Source organism: Macrobrachium rosenbergii, chromosome 25 (assembly GCF_040412425.1).
Source record: "Macrobrachium rosenbergii isolate ZJJX-2024 chromosome 25, ASM4041242v1, whole genome shotgun sequence".
In the NCBI taxonomy this organism is placed as follows: Eukaryota; Metazoa; Arthropoda; class Malacostraca; order Decapoda; family Palaemonidae; genus Macrobrachium; species Macrobrachium rosenbergii.
In genome coordinates, this window is record NC_089765.1 from 12,733,367 (window position 1) to 12,751,033 (window position 17,667).

Below are 17,667 nucleotides of genomic sequence, written 5' to 3' on the forward strand. Positions count from 1 at the left end.
TGCTGAGGTTAATTTTCAGGTGTATGGTCACCAGATTTAGGGCAGTTCTATTTTTTAGGTTTTAAATTTTTAAATTTATCGTATTTCTTCATTGAATCATGCCTTCAAAATTGTTATGTGTCTATTTGCTGACGCTGCTTGAGGTTAATTTTCAGGTATATGGTTCCAAATTCAGGGGCAGTTATATTTTAAAGTTTTTCAAAATTTTGAAATTTATCGTATTTCTTCATTAGACATACCTTGAAAACCTTGAGCAGTCTCTATCTGCTGACGCTGCATGAGGTTAATATTCAGGTGTATACGTCACCAAATTTAGGACCAGTCGTATTTTAAAATTTTATTTTTAAAAAATACGCTACCAGATTTAGGAGCATTTATAGCATTTATATTAAATTTTATATGTAAAATTTAAATTTATTAAAGACTCTTGCTACCTATGATACGTGCTTTGTCTCTGCCATTCAGTCTTTAAATAAAATTTATAATATATTCATATATTTCATCATCACCTGTCATCATCTGTCAGCATTCAGATAGATGATGCTTCTTGCTGTAATGTGTAATGGGATTCTGCCAGGCTAGGCTGGTTTCATTTCTCTCTCTCTCTCTCTCTCTCTCTCTCTCTCTCTCTCTCTCTCTCTCTCTCTCTCTCTCTCTCTCTCTCTCTCTCTCTCTCTCTCTTCATGAATAATTTCTTTTTCTGTCTTGTTTAATATCTTAAATCATTTAACCTAGACAATGACATATGAATTTAATGTTTTGATATTTCTTGCTCAAGAAGCTGTGCTGTGCTTGCGTGCATTACAGATGTATTTACCACGTAAACATGCATATGTAAATGAAAACAAAGTGTTTTATTCGTAAACTATGTATGTTTGTGCCTCAGTTCATTTTGAATGAGGCTTTTGTAAACAAGGGAATGTTTTGTAGCAACAATATGTTCCTGTTTAGACTCGTAGCGAATAGAATATGGCTTCTGTTTAATTTTCTTTTGTGCTAAAATGTTATCTTGAAACAAAAACAAAAAATAGAGTTCACAGTTCATATTGAGTTAGACGGTTGTATACAAAGGAAGGTATTGTAACAACAAATGTTTGCTTTTAGAATCTTACTAAGTATTACCTATATCTTTTATTGATTTTTCTTTCTTCCCAAACTGTCATCTTGATAAGAAATAAAAATCAATAAACGCCATTTTTTGGCGACTGGCTATCCTTTTCTATGGCAGGAGAATAAGGCACGGGCGCCTTCTAGCCAGCTAGCCAGCTTTGTGTGTGTGTGTGTGTATGTGTGTGTGTGTATGTGTGTGTGTGTGTGTGTGTGTGTGTGTGTGTGTGCAGTCTCCTGCCCTAAAGCGGGATGGGTAATACCATATACAGGCACTCCCATCGGTGAGGAAACAGCTGTTCCGTTTGTTCCTCAATTTGGCTTGTTAAGATCCTTTTTTTTTCACTTTTGCCGTTTTTCCTTTGATATATTTACATTCTGGTGTTTGATATTTCTGTTTGGTTTTGCCTGGTATCAGTGACTTCCTTCTCTCATACCCTTATCAAGTTTATTTTCGTATTTACTTCCTTCGTCTCCTCTTTTTTCGCTGTTTATGTTTCCTTTGAGATAATTATTCTGGCGTCTGAGATTTCTGTTTGATTTTTGGTATAATATGTCTGTTATCAGTTACTATTTTCTTCTCTTTCCTTTGTATCAAGTTTATTTTGTTATTTGTTCCTTCTCTTCTCTTCTCACTTTTATTCTGGTGTTTATTTTCTCATTTACTTCCGTCTCTCCTCTTCTCACTTTTATTCTGGTGCTCTCTGTAGTCGTGATTCGTTTTCGAAATTCATCCTCTTCCTCTTGATAGCTGGTTGGATGTGTTAGGATTCACCTAAGGGTTTATGCACAAAAGTATCAAGGATGTTTGAAATGCGTGTCTTAAGCAATAGATACAGAAGTGCTACGTACTTGTATGTCTGTACATAGTCTTCACTCGTTTCCTAAATTCATCCTCTTAACTGCTGGTAGGATGTGTTAGGATTCACCAAAGGATTTATAAAAAAAATGAATGTAGGATGAATAAAACACGTACCTTAGTGTTAGTAGATACAGAAGTAATGTATGCGCCTATATCTGTACATAGTATTGATTCATATCCTAAATTCATCCTCCTTACATTTGGTAGGATATGATAGGATTCACCAAGGGATTTATGGAAAAAAGTATCTAGGATGTTTAAAATACTTGCCTTACTTTCAGTAGATGCAGAGGTGGTGTATGCCTGTATAATTGTACATAGTCTTCATCCATTCCCTAAATTCATCCTCCTTACAGCTGATAGGATATAATAGGATTCACCTAAGGATTTATTCAAAAAGTATCTAGGATGTATAAAACACGGGCCTTAGTTTCAGTATTTACAGAAGGACCAGATTGTATGAAATGTTTACACCTCTTAGCTTCAGTGAAAAAAAGTGCTGTATACTTTCAGTAGATACAGGAGCACTGTATACACATGTATACCTGTATACCTGTCCTTCGGGCCAGGTAGGAATGCAGGATCTGTCATTATCATCAAAGATTGGGCGTAACTACTTTCAAGTCTTGGACCGAGTACTTGCATATCTATCATAGCAGCTCAGTGATCTGTAGCTGCCTTCAGTAGAAACACCCAGCCCTTTTTGAATCTCCTCTATTATTATTATTATTATTATTATTATTATTATTATTATTATTATTATTATTATTATTACTTGACAACACAACACGCCTGTGGCATGGAAATTATTATCATTATTATTATTATTACGTGACAGGGCAACACACCTGTAGGGTGAGATTGCAAGCAATTGAAAGATTGCTATAATTGCTCGTACGCAATTAGCAATGATGATAATTGCAGTAGCAGTGGTAATGAGGGTTATTGAAAAAGGGTTGCATCAATTATATAACATTACTGTGTTATTAACCATTTGTTTAGTTTTTCTCTGAAAGTGATTAAGATTCATACTTAAATAACCAACACAAATGATAACTGAAAAGAACACTGCATTGATTCATCGATTTGGTGCAAAAGTTACCTGGCGTTACAATCGCCAGGGTCAGCGACTAGCTCAAGGAAGAGGTGAACATAATTAAAAGTTATTGTAATGTTAACTACTGTTTTGAATCTGTTTATGAAAGAGATGAAGATTATTATACTTAAATAACTACAACAAAAATAATTGAAGTGAACGCTCCATTGATTCATCGATTGGGTTGCAAAGTTACCTGGCGTCGCAAACCACCAGGGTCAGTGACGCCCGAGGAGGTGAACATACTTCAAAAAGTCCCTCCTGCAGGTGTACCAATTCCCTCGGCAACTCCAGTGGGCGACGCCCATGCCCTCCCTACCTACCCACCCGCCTGGCTTGATCTAGGGACACCTCTCCCTCCCCCTTCCTCTCTCTCTCTCTCTCTCTCTCTCTCTCCCCTCACTCCCTCCTCCGGTCAAGCCCTAGCGAGCCTCCCACACCTTCAGTAGACTTAAACGAGGTGACGCCCTTGGAGCCTCTTAAGACAGGGGACAACACCCTTTTAAAGGCGTCCAGTAGTGGACCACTTGCCCTTTTTTTTTTTTTAAAAGGGTTTTAGGAGCTTATTTAAAGATTTTCTTCTTCTTCTTCTTCTTCTTCTTCTTCTCTTTTTGCTGAAAAGGAATTAGAAGGCTGTCTAGGTATTTTAAAAAGTAATAGTAATTGTTGACTGTCTACCCAGAAGACTGTCTAGATACTTTAAAAAGTAACAGTAATTGTTGACTATCTTCCCAGAAGACTGTCTAGGTACTTTAAAAAGTAACAGTAATTGTTGACTGTCTTCCCAGAAGACTGTCTAGATACTTGAAGAAAGTAACAGCAATTGTTGCTATCTTCCCAGAAGACTGTTTAGTTACTTTAAAAAGTAACAGTAATTGTTGACTATCTTCTCAGAAGACTGTCTAGATACTTTAAATCTTCCCAGAAGACTGTCTAGTTACTTTAAAAAAGTAACAGTAATTGTTGACTATCTTCCTAGAAGAGTGTTTAGATACTTAAAATATAACAATAATTCTTTATTTCCCTTTATCTCCTCTTACATCTTCCTAATGAGCACCATATTCTTTGGAAGCTTGAATTTCAAGTCAGTGGCCCCTTTAGTGGTTCACCCTCCGAATAATAATAATAATATTAATCGAATTTGTTACCTGCAACAGGTGAAATTCGTTGGACTTTTCTTCTACGTAATTCATCTAACCTTGTGCCTCTTTTTATTTATTTGTCAGTCAGCAAAATCATTTACTTCTCGACCTACCTTGGCGATGGGAGAGCCAAGTTCCAAGGTCCAGGCGTTGTCCTGAACGTCTTGTATGATGGTTTTAGTAATCTCAGCCCACAAAGTTGTAGCAGTTTTCAGTTCCAAAGTAGAAACGCTTATTTGTTTTTTATTGAAGTGCTCCAAAGTGGAAACACTTATTTATTCTTTCTTTAAAGTACTACAAAGTAGAAACAGGTATTAATTTTTTCATGGAAGTGCTCCAAAGTGGAAAAACATTTGTTTTTTCATTTAAGTGCTCTAAAGTGGAAACACTTAATTATTTTCTCATTAAAGTACTCCAAAGTAGAAACACCTATTTGTTTTTACATTGAAGTGCTCCAAAGTAAAAACACTTGCTTGTTTTTTCATTGAAGTGCTACAAAGTAAAAACACTTATTTGTTTTTTTCATTGAAGTGCTCCAGAGTGGAATCACTTATTTTTTCAGTGAAGTGCTCCAAAGTTGCAGCACTTTTGAATGTCTCGGTTCCAAAGTAGAAACACTTATTTATTTTTTCAGTGAAGTCCTCCAAAGTGGAAGCCCTTATATATTTATTTTTATTTTTATTAAAGTGCACCTCACCGCACCATATTCTTTAGAAGGTTGAATTTCAAGTCAGTGGCCCTGTGGTCGGCTTGTTACACATGAATAGGGGTTTATAATTTTCTGAATAATAATAATAATAATAATAATGATAATAATAATAATAATAATAATAATAATAATAATAATAATAATAATAATAATAATAATAATAATCAAGTAGTGTGAAGTCATCCTGGAGAAGATTGCTGTAAAATATTATTATTATTATTATTATTATTATTATTATTATTATTATTATTATTATTATTATTATTATAAATGTCATTGGCGTTCTGTGACGTAGATTATTGATATGGAAGATGATGTGGCGTTATTATAAAGCTTTTGAAACGTGATTTTGAATTTTAAATTTTCATATTACATAACGGAGCTAAGCAACACATGAGCGCGTGTTTCACAGAAATGAATTTGTGACTCACGTGGGGATCGAACCCCCAGTCTCAAATGAAAGGCCAGAGCGCTACCAATTAATCCACACGGGGCATGTTTCTGGTCTCTCAGATAAAAGGCCAGGGCACCACCAATTAACCCACACATGTCATGTTTCTGGTCTCTCAAATGAAATGCCAGGGTGCTACCTTCTCAAATGAAAGGCCAGGGTGCTACCAATTAATCCACATATGTTACATGACCTGTGTGTGTCAGTTGGCATCGCCCTGGCCTTTCGTTTGTGAGAGACCGGGGTTCGATCCTGAAGTGAGCCAGAGATTTATTTCTATATATATATATATATATATATATATATATATATATATATATATATATATATATATATATATATATATATATATATATATATATATATCAGTAAATTCAAGTTTGTTAAAAATGGTGTATTGAATTTTTAATTAGAATCATAATTTTGTTTATAAGTTGGGCCAAATGAGGACTTACACATCCAAAAAATAAATTTTATTTTATTTTTGAATTTTACTCGAATGTGGAAATGTCTTACACATACAAAAGAAGGCTTATTTTATCTTTTCATTTTTACCTGAATGTGGAAACAACATTCAGTAGGTCTTAGAAGTACTTAGGCCCTTTTTCCGCTGAAAGGAAGACCAGGGAACAGTCCCCCCCCTAAAAAAAAAAGTGACGTAAGAGTCTTAGGAAAACATTATCAACCGGACAAAAAATCAAAAATAAAAATTAAAAAGTGAAAAAGTGTCAATTTGCGTCTGCCGTAACTAGAAAAAAATATAGAAAATGACAGTAATGAAGCCTAGTTTGAGTATATCTAGAAGTACCGTAGTAGCAGAAGCAGTAGGCGCTGGTGGCGGTACCGTCGTACCTCGCGTCTTGTCAGTCTAGTCTCAGATCTGTCGCCAAATCCCGTCGCCAAAATCTGTCGCCATGAAGTACGGCGACACTTTCGTCCGCTCCGTACGCCGCTCTCTGCGTCTGAAGAAGTCGAAGAGCGTGACGATTACGCCCACGCCCGCTGCTTCCACAACAAACAACAATAACAACAACAACATCGACAGGAAGTCAGGTAATTTGTTGTTTCTTTTCTTTCGGGAGGTTGTGGAAGTGGTTGCGTCATCGCCCAGTCGTTCTTGGTAGATTTTTATTATTTATTATTTTGTGAATTATATGGTTGTAGTTTTTTTGCCATTTCTTTTGCAGATTTTTTTTTATATTTGCAACTGGTAATTTTTTTTATGGTATTTGACACTGGAGACAATGAAATTTAATTTTTTGTTAATTTGACACGGAAGGTAATCAGATACTAATTTTTGGGGCCTTTGACACCGAAAGTAATGATATTTTTATGTATTTGAATCTGAAGGTAACCAAGTATTTAATTTTTGGGGTATTTGACACCGAAGATAACTTTTTTTGGGGTGTTTGACACGAAGATAACTTTTTATGTGTTGTATTTGACACTGAAGGTAACAAATTATTTAATTTTTTGATGTTTGGCATTGAAGGTAATGAAACATTTAATTGTGTTTTATTTGACGCTGAAGGTAACAGTTGTGTAATTTTTCGGGTATTTGACACCGAGGGTAACAGTGCTGCATTTAAAACTTTAGGTGTTTGACACTGAGGGTCAACCAAGTATTAAAGTTTTTGGTATTTGACACTGAGTGTAACCAAGTACTGTATTTTATTATTAGGGTGTTTGACACTGAGGATAACCAAGTATGTAATTTTTGGGTATTGGCATTGAGGGTAACCAAGTACTGTATTTAATTTTTTATTTACTGTATGTTATATTTTGGTTATTTGACACTGAGGGTAACCAAGTATTTAATTTTTGGGTCATTGGCATTGGGGGTTACCAAGTATGTATTTTTTTTGTATTTGACACTAGAGGTAATTATTTTATTGTATCTGATTCTGTAGGCAATTAAGTATTTAATTTTGTTAGTTTGACATTGTGGGTAATTGTTTTTCTCTTTTGAAAGTGAAGGTGGCCAACTTTTTATTTGGGGGGTATTTGAAGCTGAAATGAACTTTTTTGCGTGGTATTTGACACTGAAGGTATGTTTTTTTTTTTGTTGGTATTTGACACTGAAAGTATTTTTTGTTTGGTATTTGACACTGAAGGTATTATTTTTTGTTTGGCATTTGACGCTGAGGGTATTATTTTTTGCGTGGTATTTTACCCTGATGGTATTTTTTGTTTGGTATTTGACACTGAAGGTATTTTTTGTGTGGTATTTGACATTGAAGGTATTATTTTTTGTTTGTTATTTGACACTGAAGTACTATTTTTTGTTTGGTATTTGACACTGAAGGTATTATTTTTTTGTGTGGAATTTGATACTGAAGTTATTATTTTTTATGTGGAATTTGATACTGAAAGTATTATTTTTTGTGTGTTATTTGACACTGAAGGTATTATTTTTTGTGTGGTATTTGACACTGAAGATAACCAAGTATTTAATCCATTGGGTATTTGACACTGTACATAATTGCTTTTCTGATTTGACACTAAACGTAACCAAGTATTTAATTTGTTGGTTACTGAGCACTGTAGGTAATAAGTTGCAGGTTGCAAAGTGTGAACGAATCGAGTCTAAATGTAAGTGTGGAAAGTTCGCAGCGGTTGGCATAGCAATAATATCTGATTATCATGCTGACGTCATAACTTTCAGTATAACAGGTTTTTCCTGATTATTGCTGATTATTACTGATAATAATTCAAGAATTATTTCTGGTTACAGGAAAGTAAATTGGTACTTGTTTAGATCTTGTTAAATTTGACCAAAATGTAATAATTGTCATTTATATTATATATATATATGTACATTTATATATATATATATATATATATATATATATATATATATATATATATATATATATATATATATATATATATATTCTGTGTACGAACTTAAATACATACATGCACTGTCCACGTGATCTGACCTTCAGTAGCCTATATACCAAATTTGTAGAAAACAGGACCAGTACTCATAAAAGAAGCTTTTTAAAAAACTTACAAGTTTCTAATAACGTGACCATTGAAAAGTGTCCGTCACAGCCTAATTTGCATATATATATATATATGTATATTAACATTAATTTAATAACTTAGAATTGCCAGGTTAAGTAGATGACTCACACAAAGTATGACGAATTTTGAAATATCGTTCTTTGGGTTTTTTAAGCTTTTAGGAAAATCCTGGGCTACGTCTTGTAATGCTGACGTCACTACACACACTCATACACACGCACACACACACACATATATATATATATATATGTATATATATATATATCCTCACAACTCAAGGTATCTCCTAAACATAACTGTCACTCCCGAGAGAGAGAGAGAGAGAGAGAGAGAGAGAGAGAGAGAGAGAGAGAGAGAGAGGGGGTCATAAATACTTCAGGAAGAACCGCGCGTCTCAAGTCATAAAATGTGAGAAGTGTCTTACCCCTATCTTTATCCCTTACTCCTCACGTCTCTCTCTCTCTCTCTCTCTCTCTCTCTCTCTCTCTCTCTCTCTCTCTCCGCCACGTCCTTCCTCACTCTTTCTTTTTCTTCTCGATCTCTCTCTTTACCTTCGCGTCTTTCCCCGCCTTTTCTTTATTCTCTCTCTCTCTCTCTCTCTCTCTCTCTCTCTCTCTCTCTCTCTCTCTCTCCTAGAGGTTGGGAGAGAAAGAGGTCCCCTGGGGGATGGCGGGGAGGGGGGGGGGGAAGAGACGGGGCAAGAAGGACATAAACTCCGAAAGTGTTCCACGTGGTTTTAAGATTTGGAGGGACGTGTTATTTCGTTTGCGTACGTTCGTTATGCGGCGTGTGTGTGTGTGTGTGTGTGTGTGTGTGTGTGTGTGTGTGTGTGTGTGTGTGTGTGTGTAGGTGTCTACGCACATGTGTGCATATATGTATGTATATATATAGTTATATATTATTGTACGTATATGTACATGTGTGTGAGTATATATATATATATATATATATATATATATATATATATATATATATATATATATATATATATATATATAAATATATATATATATATATATATATATATATATATATATATATATATATATATATATATATATATAATGTTAAGAGAGAGAGAGAGAGAGAGAGAGAGAGAGAGAGAGAGAGAGAGAGAGAGTAATAACATTAAGAGATAAGAATAATGAAGACGTTTAAAATATTAAAAACGAAAAAATATAACAAAAAATTTTTAGAAAAATAATTTTTAAAAATTGAATGAATATGAAAATTAATAACTTATTTTAGCCTGCGTAAATAACCTTTCGGTGTTGTGATTATAGCTGTTAATAAAATGGTAATTGTGATAATTATAAAGTTAACAGTAAAATAATTACAGAAATATTCACAATTCATGTTTTTTTATCACTCAAAAATAAGGAAAATCATTTTGTTTTGCTTATTTCAAGAAGGGCTTAGGAGACCTCGTGTTTGTTCAGCGTCTGTGACCCTAAGCAGTGTGACGACGGAAGAATGTTTAGCTCCGCGTGGAAAAAGAAAGAAAAACAGTGAATAGAAATCGCTTGTATGGGAAACGGAAAGAGAGAGAGAGAGAGAGAGAGAGAGAGAGAGAGAGAGAGAGAGAGAGAGAGAGAGAGAGAGAGCATAAACTTTAAAAATAAAAGAGATAAGTAAAAATCAAAATGAAAAGGTAGATATTAGCCACACACACACACAGAGAGAGAGAGAGAGAGAGAGAGAGAGAGAGAGAGAGAGAGAGAGAGAGAGAGAGAGAGAGAGAGATCTGTAAAAATGAAATAAACACTGAAATGAAAAAGTAGATATTAAGCAGAGAGAGAGAGAGAGAGAGACAGAGACAGAGATCTGTAAAAATGAAATAAATGAAAATTGAAATGAAAAAGAAGACATTAACCAGAAAGAAGATATTTACGAGAGAGAGAGAGAGAGAGAGAGAGAGAGAGAGAGAGAGAGAGAGAGAGAGTTTTGTGAAGGATCTATCACCATCATCATCATCATCATCTCCCCTCCCCTTCCCCCTTTTTGAGTCGAGTTCTCAAGGCGAATCATAACATCTCTAAGTGGGAGGAAATCACCTTCCTATCTCACGAGATTCAAGGGTGTTCCTCTCTCTCTCTCTCTCTCTCTCTCTCTCTCTCTCTCTCTCTCTCTCTCTCTCTCTCTCTCTCTGGTTAATATCTTCTTTTTCTTTTTGATTTTTACTTATATTTTTACATTTAAAGTTTCTGTGCTCTCTCTCTCTCTCTCTCTCTCTCTCTCTCTCTCTCTCTCTCTCTCTCTCTCTCTCTCTCTCTCTCTCTCTCTCTCTCTCGCCTGTGAAAGCCTGTGTGCTTGTAAAGGTATATTACATATGAACGCAATTTATTTGCTATAATTTTATGTATATATACATACAATGAATGAATTTTATATATATATATATATATATATATATGTATATATATATTATATATGTATGTATATATGTGTATGTATGTATGTATGTATGCGCGTGTCTATAAAGACAATCCCACCAGCCATATAAAGAAACTTTTAAACCTCAAGGTCTCATGAAATGTAAAACAATATCTCAAGAGTACTTGGAACGTTTACCCCGGAGGTATTTTACACCCTCGGCTTTATCCGTTATGATGTGCCTCTTATCTTCTTCTTCTTCGTCTTCTTCTTCTTCTCTCGGCTCGCCCTCGAGAGAGAGAGAGAGAGAGAGAGAGAGAGAGAGAGAGAGAGAGAGAGAGAGAAAGTTTGACGTTAGACAGAGAGTTTTAGCCATGCACATAAAATTGTGGACGTCAAAATTCTGTATATTTATGTATATTTATTTACATATATATAGATTATATATAGATGTGTATATATTATATATATATTATATATTATATATATAGATATATGTATATATTTTTATGTAGATGTACATATATATATATACATTTATATATATGTATATATATATATATATTATATATGTATATGTATACATATATATATAATGTGTGTATATATATATACATTGTATATACAGTATACATACGTACACACATACATATACAGTACATACACGTAGGTAGAGATTGACTGTTATATAATAAACTACAAATATACATATGATACCTGATAAAAAACTAGAAGGAGCCCTTTGGCATAATAATTAGGAAACTCGAGGATTATAGAACTAACGGTGCAGGATTGGCGAATCCTGCGAAGGACGGTTAAGGATCTTCCGTAGGGTATCGTCAACAATAGGATATGAAAAGAAAGGATGTGTTTTGGACCATTGACTCGAGTAGGTGTGGAAAATATCTGAGAGAGAGAGAGAGAGAGAGAGAGAGAGAGAGAGAGAGAGAGAGAGAGAGAGAGAGAGAGAGAGAGAGAGAGAGAGAAATTTTCCTATTGTATTTCATTTTATCAAGCTATTAGAAATGAACTCAAGACTTTTCTTCTCTAAAGAGAGAGAGAGAGAGAGAGAGAGAGAGAGAGAGAGAGAGAGAGAGAGAGAGAGAGAGAGAGAGAGAGAGAAATTTTCCTATTTATTGTATTTCATTTTATCAAGCTATTAGAAATGAACTCAAGACTTTTCTTCTCTAGAGAGAGAGAGAGAGAGAGAGAGAGAGAGAGAGAGAGAGAGAGAGAGAGAGAGAAATTTTCCTATTGTATTTCATTTTATCAAGCTATTAGAAATGAACTCAAGACTTTTCTTCTCTAGAGAGAGAGAGAGAGAGAGAGAGAGAGAGAGAGAGAGAGAGAGAGAAATTTTCCTATTGTATTTCATTTTATCAAGCTATTAGAAATGAACTCAAGACTTTTCTTCTCTAAAGAGAGAGAGAGAGAGAGAGAGAGAGAGAGAGAGAGAGAGAGAGAGAGAGAGAGAGAGAGAGAGAGAGTTTTATTAGAATTTGACGAGGAAGAGACGTGTGAAGCCAAGTCTCTTAGGGTTTCGAAAGAGATCAAGACGAAATGTGGAGAGATCGGATTACGTTTGCTGTTGATTGTCTCTCTCTCTCTCTCTCTCTCTCTCTCTCTCTCTCTCTCTCTCTCAGACTGATGTTAAGTTTGGAAGTTATCAATATTTATATTTATGCTCTCTCTCTCTCTCTCTCTCTCCCCAGACTGATGTTAAGTTTGGAAGTTATCAATATTTATATTTACTCTCTCTCTCTCTCTCTCTCTCTCTCTCTCTCTCTCTCTCTCTCTCTCTCTCTCTCTCTCTCAGACTAATGTTAAGTTTGGAAGTTATCAATATTTATATTTATTCTCTCTCTCTCTCTCTCTCTCTGTCTCTCTCTCTCTGTCTCTCTCTCTCTCTCTCTCTCTCTCTCTCTCTCTCTCTCTCTCTCTCTCTCTCTCTCTCTCTCTCTCTCTCTCACGTTATTCAGTCTGTCTCACCGATTCAAGCACGACACAAGATTATGCAAATGAGTTTTTTATATTCCTAACTTTTTTCCCTGTGTCGAAATAAGCGATGGGTATTGTTGCTAAACACCTGATTAATGGGACGGTTATCCAGGTATGATGACCATATAGGGGGTTAGTCCTGGCCCTCCCGATTTGGGAAATGGGTGGACTAGGGTTATGTTTAACGTTTCTGTATCAGCAATCTTTGATATCAGTTTTATCAAGTTCCATATCGACCTTGGATTTTATATCTTCTTAGAATTGTGCAACAAACAACGAGGCACTCGGCCGCTGCATTTTTAACAGCTTTGTTCAAGTCTTCATGGCACAGAGAGAGAGAGAGAGAGAGGTGACGGAAAGATTTGAAGTAAAGCCTCGCCTGGCAATATCGCATGTAGTTTATTTATTTTGCTTGATTTAAGCACGCAAGAGAAGACTTGAAGATTTTCAAGGATAAATCTCTCTCTCTCTCTCTCTCTCTCTCTCTCTCTCTCTCTCTCTCTCTCTCTCTCTCTCTCTCTCTCTCTCTCTCTTGATAAGAATATTCACCGCGCTTCTGTATTGCATAATGAATGGCCTCCTGTGTGATTCTTATGTTGTGGTAACCAAAAACAACAGAATAAAACTACCATTTATTATTGTTTTTAATTTTTAATATAATATGAGGATTTCCTTGTCATTTAAAAAACAGGGAGAAATGTTTTTAGAGGGGCAAAATCCCTGAAGGGAGGTATTGCCGTCAATGCACCCCACGCTATGCACTGTAGACATTACTTTGGCTTCTTTGCGGCGTCCCGTAGGCTCGTCGCTGCAACCCCTTTCATTTCATTAACTGTATCTGTTTATATTATCTTTCTTCCATCTTACTTTCCACCCTCATCTAATAATTGCTTCATAGTGCAACTGCTTTGAGGGTTTTCCTCCTCTTACACCTTTCAAACCTGTTTATTCCTCTCTATTTTCCTCTGAGGTTTTCCTCCTGTTACACCTTTCAAACATTTTTGTTCCTCTCTATTTGTCTTTTAGGTTTCTCTCCTGTTACACCTTTCAAGCCTTTTTATTTTTCTGTTTCCCTTTTAAGTTTTCCTCCTGTTACACCTTGCAAACCTTTTTATTCCTCTCTATTTTCATTTGAGGTTTTCCTCCTGTTACACCTTTCAGACCTTTTTATTCCTCTCTATTTTCATTTGAGGTTTTCTTCCTGTTACACCTTTCAGACCTTTTTATTCCTCCCAATTTTCCTTTCAGCACCGAATAACGTCATCGTAGACCCCACCGCTTTGGCCATTGACCCAAATTTGATATTCCACGTCCATAGAAGAGGCGAAATGGTCTTAACCCTTAGAAACATCTCGAGGAATGTCATTAGCAGGCTTGTAACTTTTAACGGACAAGTATTTAATATCCCAAGTGTCGTTTTTATTTAATTTTTTTTTTTTTATTGAGCGTCAACCCAGCGACCTGAATTTTCGGCGCTGGGGCGGTTTTTACAAGCGGAAACCTGACACCGACTTGGAAATCGTAACTGGGGAATTTTAATCTTCTGAGATGTTGAAAACGAGCTTTTCACAAATTACTAAGGAGAGAGAGAGAGAGAGAGAGAGAGAGAGAGAGAGAGAGAGAGAGAGAGAGAGAGATATCTACAGGTTCAGTTTCAAATGTTGGAATTATTTTTTTATTACTGATGGGAAGTATCAGTTGTCATAATTTTTATATATATATATACAGTATATATATATATATATATATATATATATATATATATATATATATATATATATATATGTGCAGATAGACAGACAATCCTTCCCCCAACTATTCCTGAAAGAAATAGATTAATGAGGCTCCCAACATCCGCGTGGAGGTTGAAAAGGCTTTCCATAACAGTCATTCGATTGAGAGCAAGACTGATGGATGGACTGAGTTGATGGGCCGTTTCTCCGTGAATGGAAGGACTGACGGGAACATATTCCCATCCCGGTCGCTCAAAAAAAGACTTGGGGAATATGATGACGCAAATGAACTCAATGCAACTGGTTGTGGAAGGTTGTGAAATGTTATGGAGAGTTGTGGCTTTGGGTACTGGGGTACTTTGACTGATTGGTGGGAAGTGTTCTTTATATGGAAAATGGGCAGTGGATGGGTTGATTGGTGTAGTGTGTTTTGTTGAATGCGTTTTGACAAATGGGGTGAGATTTTTGGGATTGTATGTATGTATGTATGTATACTGTATGTATGTACAGTAAGTATTTTATTTATGTATAAGTATATAATTATATATATATATATTATATATATATATATATATATATATATATATATATATATATATATATATATGTACGTATGCACATAGTATATGTATATGTGTATGTATATGTATTTATATACACAGTATGTATGTTTATATGTACCTACTGGGAATACATTTCCTTACACAAAAACTACAAATTATGACTTTAAATCAGTTTCTGAGAATACCCGTTCACACCAACATTTCCCAAACCATTATTATTATTATTATTGTTATTATTATTATTATTATTATTATTATTATTATTATTATTATTATACAGAATCTATAAAAATAATAATAATAATTATTATTATTATTATTATTATTATTATTATTATTATTATTATTATTATTATTATTATTATTATTATTATTATTATTATGCTGCCTTCTGACCGTCCCATTCAAACGAATTCGCCCTTCCGTCACTAATTATCTCAAATTACCTCAAATTATCTCAAATTATGACAAAGGCGAATTGGCGGAAGGACGGATGCTTCCTCTCCGCTTCCTTGTTCCCGTCCTACTGCTGCTGCTGTTTGATTGAGTCAGATAACAAGGTTCCAAGGTCACAGTAGACGAGACCACCGGAAGCATTTAAAAAAAAAAAAACAATTTGAAGAATAAAAAGTATGTCAGTAGAACTTTTTATTTGAATTTTTTAATTTTTTTTTTAAACTCTTGTTTACCTGATCCTAGGAGGCAGGTGTTTGGTTTTGGGGGGGGATAGGGGGGAGGGGGGGTGGGTCCAATTTACGAAAATACACATCTGCCGCAGGTGTAATGTTTAGGCGACTGTTTAACATATAGAGAGAAGGCTGGAAAGTTAGAAATAGAGATTCTTGGAATATGTATATTTATAGATCTATAAAGATACTTATTATAGGGAGACAAGTAAATTAAAAATAAATAAAATTCTTGTGGAATATCTGTATTTATAGAGAATCTATAAAGATAATTATTATATAGACGGGGTCGTATTGTCGTACAGTAGCTGCTGAAGAATATGGTTAAAATATTATGCTTAGATTGATAGATAGGTATATAATGTATATATATATATATATATATATATATATATATATAAAATTGCAACCTGGTCCAAAGTCCAGGTCTACATACGCCAGTAGCAGTTTGTATGTTTTAGTTAATTATGTTTTGTCCATAGTTTGTTTAAATTGGTTAATTTGTCTCATGTATTTTTACCTTACGTGTTCCTCATATATATATATATATATATATATATATATATATATATATATATATATATATATATATATATATATATTTTATATATGTATATTACATATATACATTATGTATGTATGTATGCATACTGAATGCAACGCCGACCGTTACGACTTCGTTATGCTAGGAGCTATCCTGTCCTTGCAACTGACCGTGCACAGTGTATGCTTCCTGGTATATGGTTATGCTCTCTCTCTCTCTCTCTCTCTCTCTCTCTCTCTCTCTCTCTCTCTCTCTCTCTCTCTCTCAGTGCGTAGTAACCGGCGCTTATGTTAATGGAGTTCCTGTTTACTGATGTTGCATATTGCAACTGGTTGCATTTCTCTCTCTCTCTCTCTCTCTCTCTCTCTCTCTCTCTCTCTCTCTCTCTCTCTCTCTCTCTCTTTTACTACTTCAGATGAAAGTTCTTGTAGGGATAGTCAACAGACTATTATATATAGCCCAAATTGGCCCCAAAGGGAAATCAGTCTCTCTCTCTCTCTCTCTCTCTCTCTCTCTCTCTCTCTTTCTTTAGAACTTCAGATGAAAGTTCTTGTAGGGATAGTCAACAGACTATTATATATAAGCCCAAGTTGGCCCCAGAGGGAAATCTATCTCTCTCTCTCTCTCTCTCTCTCTCTCTCTCTCTCTCTCTCTCTCTCTCTCTCTCTCTCTCTCTCTCTATATATATATATATATATATATATATATATATATATATATATATATATATATATATATATATATATATACTGTATGTATATATTTATTTATATTTACATATGTATATATATACATACATTATACATATATGTATATATATAGTATATATATTTGTAATACATACATACATACATAGTTACACTGAAGCTTCCTTTATATTTAGAAGCTACCCATTTTCTGTCATTGACGCAAAATGCGTAATGCGTAAGACTGTGTTATATCGAGTTCACGTTGTAGCGTTCGGTTCTAGGATTTCTAAAAAAAAAAAAAAAAAAAAAAAGTATTCCCAACACAACGGTACTTATCTAAATTTATCTACGTAGGACTTAACTGATTAAAATAGATCTTAGTTGAATTTGGTGGTACCAGATATGAAATTGAATTGAATAGAATGGGTCTTAGTTTAAGTTGCTTTCGTCAAATTGATTGACACCTGTGCATATGATAAGTAGATGTTTCCGCTTTATTCTCAAACAGATTATAAGTTGTTATTTCGTTTATCTAAATCTTGTTTACGATGGATTTTACATTGTTTATCTCTGTTTATGGCCCTAAGCTGAAATATCGGATGATGGTATTATTATTATTATTATTATTATTATTATTATTATTATTATTATTATTATTATTATTATTATTATTACGCTATATGC

The 17,667-nt window shown here is 34.5% G+C and overlaps 1 protein-coding gene across 3 annotated transcripts in view; it reads left to right on the forward strand.

The window, feature by feature from the left end:
* Positions 1 to 17,667, forward strand: part of CenG1A (Centaurin-gamma-1A) — a 122,402-nt gene that overhangs the window by 48,458 nt on the left and 56,277 nt on the right. Inside the window, exon 2 of one of the 3 annotated variants that reach the window (XM_067126906.1) lies at positions 5,946 to 6,420. The exons of 1 other annotated variant lie outside the window; for it this stretch is intronic. In XM_067126906.1, the coding sequence (XP_066983007.1) occupies positions 6,282 to 6,420 (139 nt within the window). In that variant the 5' untranslated portion in view covers positions 5,946 to 6,281. The remainder of the gene's footprint in view (positions 1 to 5,945; positions 6,421 to 17,667) is intronic. One more of the 3 variants, XM_067126907.1, reaches the window with a different exon arrangement.